This window comes from Mytilus trossulus, chromosome 13, assembly GCF_036588685.1.
Source record: "Mytilus trossulus isolate FHL-02 chromosome 13, PNRI_Mtr1.1.1.hap1, whole genome shotgun sequence".
Lineage (NCBI taxonomy): Eukaryota > Metazoa > Mollusca > Bivalvia > Mytilida > Mytilidae > Mytilus > Mytilus trossulus.
This window is the reverse complement of record NC_086385.1, coordinates 8,456,334-8,467,348: the sequence shown is the minus strand read 5'-3', so window position 1 is coordinate 8,467,348 and position 11,015 is coordinate 8,456,334. Positions and strand designations below refer to the sequence as shown.

General features: G+C 33.1%; 1 protein-coding gene across 1 annotated transcript; it reads right to left on the bottom strand.

The window, feature by feature from the left end:
* Nucleotides 1-1,163: 1,163 nt before the first annotated feature.
* On the bottom strand, nucleotides 1,164-11,015 carry LOC134695392 (perlucin-like). Its single transcript, XM_063556630.1, has 5 exons — nucleotides 10,905-11,015; nucleotides 9,376-9,476; nucleotides 3,679-3,787; nucleotides 2,498-2,714; nucleotides 1,164-1,261 (listed from the first exon to the last, which is right to left on the bottom strand). Exons 1-5 carry the CDS (start codon nucleotides 10,942-10,944, stop codon nucleotides 1,231-1,233), a joined length of 498 nt encoding a protein of 165 aa, XP_063412700.1. The 5' UTR covers nucleotides 10,945-11,015; the 3' UTR covers nucleotides 1,164-1,230.

Here is an 11,015-nt window from a genome sequence, read left to right as displayed (position 1 = left end):
GAGCGGTCGGGAAAATATTATGCTATATTGCACAAACTATTCGGCAAATTTAATTCTCACAAAAAACAATCAGCACTGCTGTTATTACGAATTATGATTAAGTACCTACGGAACAAACATTATAATTAATTTGAGAATTTTAAGTGGAAATACGTCATAGAGAAAAGAACCCATGAACGTTAAACGTACATAGATACATGATGCGATCCCTTCTATCTGGTAATCATATAGGCGCCCATAATTGACGATTTATCCCGGTGAGGGACATAACTAGAAAGTCTATTACTGCCGCAGGGTCTATATTGTTGTTGGTAGACTGTAAGTCATAAAAGCTCTCACCGGGTTAGTAGCCATTCTCGATGTGGGTTCATTTTGTTTTAACATCTCTTCCAACGTTTTTATGAAGTTTTAGAATATCAAGAATATCAAATATTTCGGCTTCAAACATGACTAAGGAGACATTGATTGTGGAAACGCGCATCTAGTGCACATACAATTGATACTATTAATAGCTTGTAGTCAAAAATAAGTTGATGTCAATCGATTAATAAAGGTGAACGTTTATAACTGGGAATTTGATGCGATTGTCATACAAGTGAGAGTTTTAGCTAGCTATAAAACCATGTTTATTCTTCCATTTTCTACATAAGAAAATGCCTGTAGCAATTCAGGGATATGACAGTTGTTATTATTTCGTTTGATTTGTTTCAGCTTTTTATATTGCCATTTGATTAGAGACTTTCCTTTTTTAATTTCCATCAAAGTTCGGTAATTTTGTATGATTTTACCGTTTATAAACTTCTGAACTGTAGATTCCAGTTGTTCTTATTATTTCTTTATGTTGTATTTCCAATAAATTCTGTAATCTGTGATAAAATATACCAGAAGGTGAAATGTTCACGATCTCAACTATTGTTTACAAAACAATTTAATTATTTGAATGCTTTTTTTTGGTATTTTTATGCCAGCTAGCTGTGAGGAAAAGGGTATGTGAATGCTTTGGTGTTTTAGGAATTCTGGAAAAGGCAATGTTATTGTATGAAAAATTGCTGAACAAAAACAGGTACTAGTATTTTGAAAATGTCTATTATCACGGACTTATATAGAAGATCCCTTTGAATTGATTTATATACACAGTTAATCAATTGATATGTAGTCGAAAAATGTGCAAAATCATCAAAATTTTTATTGAATTTCCACATAAATTCTATATCAGCCTAGGCCTGCCTTTTATCCAATTATGCTTCCTGAAGCTGGGAATCTGAAAATATATATACAAATGTATAAAACAATCCATAGTTTAAGAAAATTGCAGTAACATTAAATGAGTTTTGTGAGCATTCTGAAAGTCGTACTATTGTTCGGCCATAATTTTAGTATTTTTTGTTTGATTTATCATTTTCTTTTTTTTATATTTTTGTCTATTTGTATGATTTTACCTTGACTAGATCGTGGTCTTTTAAAGTTGGTTAAATTGTGTACATGACAGGTGCGCTCGACTTCTAGTTAGTTTGTCTTCCTATGATCGGTGGTTTTCGTTGGGCGCCCTCCACTAGTAAAATCTAACCTACACGAACTATCTCATAATAATGGAAAGTGGCGTTCAACGCAAATCAATAAATTAATCAATCAAAGTTGGGACCAGTTAGTTACAGTTATTTATACAAAAATACAAAAACATAAAATATACCGAACTGATAAGTTAGAATGCGTTCCATCTATAAAAACAGTATACCTAGATTAAAAAAAAATAATTAAATTGACAAACATGAAAAGCATAATAACAAACCTCTGTGCCAAATCTCACAAAAGTTTTTTCTGTTATTTGTCATTTTATTATCAGAACTTGTACAATAAACGAAAGTGGCAATGCTATCTCATATAACAGCTAAATAGGAGCCAAAACAAGTATTCAGTAACCAAAAATGTTGTCAAAGTTTAGTATTGTTATATGCATGCAAACGTATTTTCGTAACATGTCTATCTGATCAAAAGAAATACAAACATTTTTTTTTTCGTGGATACCAATTTTAAAGGATTGATTAATATTTTGTACGATCATTGATAATATTTACCATGGGTCTGCCAAAGTCATTCTACAAGCCTACCGAAAAGTCATAATTCGTTGGATTTATAGTCTTTCGATAAAGTCAAAATGCAACAACATGAATATCCAACGAATGATAATACAAAATCCACAGTAGAATGCATCACAAAAGGGATAATGATAACAAGACAAACCATATCTTTTCTGGTATACAGTCACGGTTGCTGTGATTTCCTCTTTTTTTTTTGAAAACCCGGATTCATTTCCTCTCAATCGATTTATGACATTTGAACACAGGTATACTACTGTTCCCTTTATTTCCTTAATTTGTACATTATCGAATAAGTGTTTACTATATCCGGTATTTTTAGAGCATTCTAAAAAACACTGTACCATATACTATCAACCTTTCAAGTATGTTTACATAGAACAAGTATAGAAATGACTTACTCTGTTTCACATATAAAGTGGCAATTACGGCTACAATACCAATCATTCCATTTCCATTCAGGCATACTCCACCATACAAGAGACAAACAGTTTTCAATTGAATTCACGTTATCTGGTTGACCTGCGTCCCAGTTAGTGTATGTCAAGTCTTTTCCTGTTGATGCCCATACCCATACACCCTCAATAACTTCGTCTGTTCCCCCTATCCAAATGTCCTCTATGGCATATGAATATAGAAAAAATATTTTCTTTTATTTCAGAAACGGGAATATATAGCTTGTTATGAAACAGATGTGGATATTTATAAATTCGAAATATCTGTTTAGAGTACATACATCTATGTATCTTTGTTCCCCTTGAAATAGTATCAAAGCACTTGACTTTTTAACTTTTACACAAGTATTCATCATTCCAAACTAAAAGACCAACTGTAAATTTGGTCCAAGTTGGTTTCAGACAAAAAGAATGCAAAGTATCTTGTCTTAGGGAGGCGTACATTAAATTTCGTAAAAATTACTCTGAATCAAACAAAACTTTTTTCTGAATCTGACATTATCAAAATGTTTGATTTCTTGATTGACAACGTATTTGCTACACTTCGAGGACGTGTTTTCAACAAACGATTGATATTCCCATGGGAACCAATTGTGCCCCTGTTCTTACCGACTTTTTCCTTTATTAATATAAGGCTTACAGCACACAGAAACTTCGTAGAAAGAATGAAAAGTGGCTAACACGTTCCGCTATATAAATGATTTCCTCTCACTAAATAGTTAAAAGTTTAGTGACTATGTTAGACACATACAAATATCCTATCAAACTTGAAATAACTGCTCACGTCAACATCATTTGAAATCTGGTAGATAGTTGTCTCATTGGTTATCTTACAAGAAATCCGATTTGTTATATAGCTCAGTTTGGATATCATGCAATTCATTCTGTCAATTTTGATTTCAATACTTGAATATTCTTGATTAGTTTATAAGGTTTAAACATCGGTTAATAGCATGATTTTCTGACCTTTATCTGTTTGGCTCTGAGATACCCGTATGTTGCAAGGGCAGGACCAATCTAATCGGAAAACTGCTGTTTCCTGTTGTTGTAAATAGATTTTTGTACCAAATTACATTTATCATTCAAAATTAATAGAATACAGTAGTTACGTGTTAGATCATGTATACCTCTTTTGCCGACTCCATTCTGAATTAGTGCAATAGTGTCCGTTAGGAATATATTTTCTCCTTCTGTCTCAATAGTTGCAAGGTGTGAATTATATGTTCTGCAGAAACCCTGAAATGATACTATATTATTTAAAGGGTATGTATGTTTTCAAACATCCAGTTATAATAAGTAAAACCAAATTTTTAAGAATGTGTTTTCTGCCTTAACAGTATATGTTTCTTTGCATGCCTTTAATTAGAATAATGGAAAACTCATTAAAAAGCAAAAATTGTTTGAGAAAATGCTATTGTTCTCAAAAATAATAACAACGTTTAATTAATTTCATGCATCTAAAGCGTTTTTCTGGATACGTTCAAAGGCGAATATTTGAAAGTCTATAGATATAGGAAGATGTGGTGTGAGTGCCAATGAGACAACTCTCCATCCAAATAACAATTTAAAAATTTAACCATTATAGGTTAAAGTACGGCCTTCAACACGGAGCCTTGGCTCACACCGAACAACAAGCTATAAAGGGCCCCAAAATTACTAGTGTAAAACCATTCAAACGGGAAAACCAACGGTCTAATCAATATAAACAAAACGAGAAACGAGAAACACGTATATATTACATAAACAAACGACAACTACTGTACATCAGATTCTTGACTTAGGACAGGTGCAAACATTTGCAGCGGGATTAAACGTTTTAATGGGCCCAAACCTTCTCCCTTTTTCTGAAACAATAGCATAACATCACAACATATAAAAACATACGATAAAATATCAATTAGCAGACTTAACTCAATCAAAAAACGTATGATTACACAAAGAACGAATAAATTTGATCTGCGATATCTGAATACAAATGCACAGTTAATTAAATATTAGAGACAAACAGTCATGACCAAAAGGCTATCAAATAAATTCAAACACACTGAGAAATATTTAACCAATCAATGTTCACTTTAGAAAAAAACCGTTTTTTTATAAATTTGAAGTTTATACAAATGTTGTAAGAATAAGTGAAAAATTGAAGATATTACAAATAATCAAAGCTGGTATACAGCCAAGATCCATATAAATAAAAAATGACAAAAAAGCATTATAAACAGTATCAGCAGGTCGAATTAACAAGAAAATACGATTTGAGAGTACTCGCAGTTACTGACAGCTAGTTAAAAGCCAAAACCAATTTATAGTAAAAAATCATGCATCAGAGACTAAAATCGACTAAAACACATCACAGGGATTTAGTATTTTAACGTCATTAATAGTCAAAGAAGACATGACTTGTGCAATGCCAAAAATAAATGTATCGACAGGTAGTAGTATAGTGAAGAGCGACTTCTATAGAAATAAAAGTTAACGTGGCTGTGTCCCCTATACATCTCGCCTCAAAAGATAATGAAATTTAGTTATGTTTTAATTTGCTAATGACAAAATCAATATTAGTGCCAATGTGAACTATATTCAGAGATCTAATTACAATATTGGTACGATAACCCTTACTTATAAGTTTGTTCAAAGGTTCGATGAGTTTACAAGGATCACATAGTGATTTCCTCGCTTTAAGTACAATATTACCATAAAATTTAGGATGAGAAATACCATTTTTAATAAGCTTTCTACAGGTATAGCCAAATTTACTAACCAAATCTTTGTATCTATGAAAGAATTTAGTAAAAGTTTTAAGTAATTTATGGTATCGAAATCCCTGACACAACAATTTACCAGTGATGCATTGATTACGTTCGTTAAAATCTATGACATCAGAACACACACGGGCAAACCGAACGAGTTGCGATATATAAACACCGTATGATGGAGCCAAAGGCACATCGCCGTCTAAAAAAGGAAAATTAACAATAGGAAATGAAAAATCGTCTCTTTTGTCGTAAATTTTAGTGTAAGAATAGAAACTGCGAAAGAGCCATATTACAAAAAAGCACCCAAATTGATAGCCAAATCCAAAAAGGTAAATATTTTTTTAATAATTCATCAAATTATCAACCGATAATTTAAGAAAATATTTCTTACCTAAGTACTACTTGGTTGATGATACTCTTGTGAGGATACAGTGGTATCGACCCGATGCTATTTAAAATAAAAACAGTACGCAGGAACGCTCAAAGCCGAATATTTGAAAGCAAAGGATGTATAAAAACCATAAGAGTAGAACAGTGATATGACCAACAAGGACCAACTCCATGTAGGTTTATTTTGGTGTTTAAGTTTAAGCTTCGGATATATTCAAATGTACTTGTATTACAACAATAGAGTAGTGTTTGAAAGATTAATGTATACAAGACTCATGTCTGAAAGACTCGTGTCTGGAAACTCGTGTCTGGAAGACAAACATCTGAAATACTAACGTATGAAAGACTAATGTCTGAAAGACTAACGTCAAAACGTCTAAAAGACCGATGTCTGAAAGAATAATGTATGAAAGACTCATGTCTGAAATGATAACGTCTGAAAGACTTATGTATGAAGGACTCATGTCTGAAAAACTTGCGTCTGATAGAATAACGTTTGAAAGAAAAGACTCAATTCTGAAGATTCGTGTATGAAAGACTCATGGATGAAAGATAAATATCTGAAGACTCGTGTCTGAAAGACTCATGTCTCAAAGACTCACGTCTCAACGACTCATGTCTCAAAGACTAACGTCTGAAAGGCTAACGTCTTAAAGACTACCGTCTGAAAGTATTATGTCTGAAGTACTCATTTATGAAAGGCTAATGCCTGAAAGACTCATGTTTGAAAGATGTTCAATTTGGAAATTAGTATGGCGTTCATTATCACTGACTAGTATATATTTGTTTAGGGGCCAGCTGAAGGACGCCTCCGGGTGCGGGAATTTCTCGCTACATTGAAGACCTGTTGGTGACCCTCTGTTGTTGTTTTTTATTTGGTCGGGTTTTTGTCTCTTTGACACATTCCCCATTTCCATTTTCAATTTTATCATATCTTAAATACTAATGTCTGAAAGACTAATGTCTGAAAGACTAATGTCTGAAAGACTAATGTCTGAAAGTATTATGTCTGAAGTACTCATTTATGAAAGGCTAATGCCTGAAAGACTCATGTTTGAAAGATGTTCAATTTGGAAATTAGTATGGCGTTCATTATCACTGACTAGTATATATTTGTTTAGGGGCCAGCTGAAGGACGCCTCCGGGTGCGGGAATTTCTCGCTACATTGAAGACCTGTTGGTGACCCTCTGTTGTTGTTTTTTATTTGGTCGGGTTTTTGTCTCTTTGACACATTCCCCATTTCCATTTTCAATTTTATCATATCTTAAATACTAATGTCTGAAAGACTAATGTCTGAAAGACTAATGTCTGAAAGACTAATGTCTGAAAGACTCATGTCTGAAAGACTGACGTCCTAACGTCTGAAAGACTAAATGTCTGAAAGACTAAATGTCTGAAAGACTAAATGTCTGAAAGATAAACGTCTGAGTGTCTCATGTCTGAAAGACTAAAGTCTGAAATACTCCTGTTTGAAAGAATCATGTCTGAAAAACTCATGTCTGAAAGACTCTTATCTGAAAGACTGATGTCTGAAAGACTCAATTCTGAAGATTCGTGTATGAAAGACTCATGGATGAAAGATAAATATCTGAAGACTCGTGTCTGAAAGACTCATGTCTCAAAGACTCACGTCTGAAAGACTCATGTCTCAAAGACTAACGTCTGAAAGGCTAACGTCTTAAAGACTACCGTCTGAAAGTATTATGTCTGAAGTACTCATTTATGAAAGGCTAATGCCTGAAAGACTCATGTTTGAAAGATGTTCAATTTGGAAATTAGTATGGCGTTCATTATCACTGACTAGTATATATTTGTTTAGGGGCCAGCTGAAGGACGCCTCCGGGTGCGGGAATTTCTCGCTACATTGAAGACCTGTTGGTGACCCTCTGTTGTTGTTTTTTATTTGGTCGGGTTGTTGTCTCTTTGACACATTCCCCATTTCCATTTTCAATTTTATCATATCTTAAATACTAATGTCTGAAAGACTAATGTCTGAAAGACTAATGTCTGAAAGACTCATGTCTGAAAGACTGACGTCCTAACGTCTGAAAGACTTAATGTCTGAAAGATAAACGTCTGAAAGTCTCATGTCTGAAAGACTAAAGTCTGAAATACTCCTGTTTAAAAGAATCATGTCTGAAAGACTCATGTCTGAGGGATTATGTTTGAAACACTCATGTCTGAAAGACTTACGTCTGAAAGATTCATGTATGAAAGAAAAATGTATGAAAGAATCATGTCTTAAAGACTCATGTATAAATGATAAATGTTTGAAAGACTCATGTATGAAAGATAAATGCATGAAGACTCGTGTATGAAATAAAATTGCCCGAAGACTCGTGTATGAAATAATTACGTCTGGAAGACTCATGTAATAAGGATAAATGTTTAAAAGACTCATGTATGAAAGATTAATGTCTGAAGATCAGTGTCTGGTAGAATACTAAGTAATGTTAACTTTGAAAGTCTAAAGTGTCTGAAAGACTCATGTCTGAAAGACTCATGTCTGAAAGACTCATGTCTGAAAGACTCATGTCTGAGAGACTTACGTCTTCAAGACGCATGTCTGAAAAACTCAGAGGTACTAGGCTTACATAAGACTCATCAGTGACGCTCAATTCAAAAATAGTTATAAAGCCAAGTTAATAGACTCATGTCTGAAAAACTATTGTCTGAAAGACTTACGTATGAAAGATAAATGCCTGAAGCCTCGTGTATGAGAGTTAAATATTTGAAAGACTCATGTCTAAAAGATAAATGTTTGAACGACTCATGTCTGAATGATGTAATTTGATAGATTATAAATACTCTAGATTATCTATTTTAGGGGTTCACAGTTCCTTTTAACTACTCCTCAATGGTATACGTCAAGGAGACAGTCACTCAAAAACACACTCAAATAGATCTTAGGGATAACAATTTTGAAACCTTTTGACATTATATCAAACTCTACTACTAAGCCGTCATAAAATACTGTAAATTTTATAGTCATCTTTGCGGATTTGGCCGTCACAACCAAGTTCACAAAATGACGAAAAAATACATTATTGTTTAGAGGCCAGCTAAAGCCCGTCTCCGGGTACTTGATTTTGCTGTTTTCTGTTCTTTGGTCGGGTTGTTGTTTCTTTGACGCATTCCCTGTTTCCATTCTCAATGTTAATAACATTATGCAGAATACTGTGTCATAATACTTGGTTAATGGTAAAAATCGAAAACTATGTTTTACATTTGTGATTTCGGGACCATTTGTAGCTGACTATGAGGTATGGCTTTGCTGGTTGTTGGAGACCGTACGGTGACAGTTAGCTGCTAATATCTGTGTCATTTGGTCTTTTGTGAAGAGTTGTCTCATTGGCAATCATAGTGCATCCTCTTTTTTTTATATGATGTTGACTATCGTTCACATGTCATTTTGTGTTACAAATATACGTTAGCTATGATCGGCAACAAACCCATGAAAGCAAACAAAAAGCAATAAACAACAGGGATTTTTTTGTAAACAGATCTGCATTAACCGTCAAGCAGTAAAGTGATTTAAGTTACATTTTTACCTTCAAATTAAAAAATAAATTAAAAGATAATTACTGTAGACTTCATTTTCTAGTTAAATAAAGAGGTATTTTTCAACATTGTCTTACGATTATCCAATAAAATTAATATACATGGAATTTACTCACCCCAGCATCAACCCATGTTTTCAGTGTGTGACTGATGAAGTAGCATGAATTTCCATAATGAAACCATCCTCTCAGACATTCCGACTGTAGACCAGTTATAACTATTGAAACATAAGACGTATACGTTCCTGGTTTATGTTCACATTTTTAGATTTAATACCACCAAATCATAGACCCTGTTCACACTAGGACATTTAGATCGATTTACACTAGATCGGTTCACTTCAGATCGATTTAAGGGCCAATATGAACACTTTGAATCGATCGTCAATCGGTTTAAACTAAAACATCAAAAATAGGTAGTTAAGTGTGGATTGATCTAAAGTGAACCGATCTGACTTTAGATGGAAACATAGAAATCGGTTGAAACTTGTATGATTGAATTGAAAATGATTTTTGCGAATATATAGCGGCAAAACTACACATCCCTGTATATATTAGTTGTTCGTTGTTTAACCCATATTTCTTGTAACAGACCTTTGTGTACATGCAAGTAAGAACAAACTAAAAACTTCGACATAGCATATTGCGAAATCTGTGTCCTCTTTTCTTCTGTTGATTTTTTTTCTTTTCAGGAACCGCAGTATTTCATTGTGTTGGAACTTCCTTGCTTCAGTTTTTTGTTTCAAAGTTAAAGAAAACTGCAAGAACACCAGTATCAAAATTTGATCTAGTGAAACAATAACTTCATTGATTTGTGTCCTGTGTATCAGTGTATCAACCACATAAATTTGAAAATTAATTTCTATTTATACACAATATTTACAGTTCTACGGGTAATTAGGTCAGATCGATTGATTTTTTTAAATTGTAGTGTGCACGCAGTGGTTCAGACTTGACCGATAGAGATCGTTATAATTAAACATAATGTTAACGCTAACTGGTTTTATTTTGATCGATTCGATAACGTCACATCCGGTTGCAATCAAAAAAGGAGCGAAAAAATGTACCCTTCAATTTGATCATGGTAGGAAATTAATACATTTCATAGCAGTAAACAATTTCTGAGTCATAAACATATGTCTTTGGTGTTTTATAGCACCATAACCTTATATTTATTTGGTGTGTCTGTCGAAAAATTTTAAAACTTTAGGTTACATGGTTACTAAAGCTTGTACACAAGAAAAAAAAGGGGTAATATGTTTATTGGTTTACTTCCAGTGATGGTTTTCTTTCTTATATACATCATTTTCTACATTTGAAAATGACTGTAACAAGTCAGGAATTTGACATATGTTGTCCATTCGTTTGATTTTGCCATTTGAATATGGACTTTCCGTTTTGAATTTTCCTCGGAGTTCAGTATTTTTGTGATTTTACTTTTTATGCAATGAAATTGCATGTGAAATGTCGAAGATAAATTCTGCACACTTTTTTGAAAAGTGAAAAAATAACAAAGACTAGTACATGTAATAGGGGAAATTCAATGGTGGTATCACACCTTTATATTTCAAGGGAAAGAAAACAGTTTGAAGTAATTTCATCATTTATTTTTTACATCCTTGTTATTTTCTACATAATATACTTACACAATCCAGCAAATAAAACCACACGAATGTCCATTATCATTCTTATGTATGTGACATACAAAAGTCACGATAGATAAGACAAGGAAATAATGCAACGTATCGACCTTACTT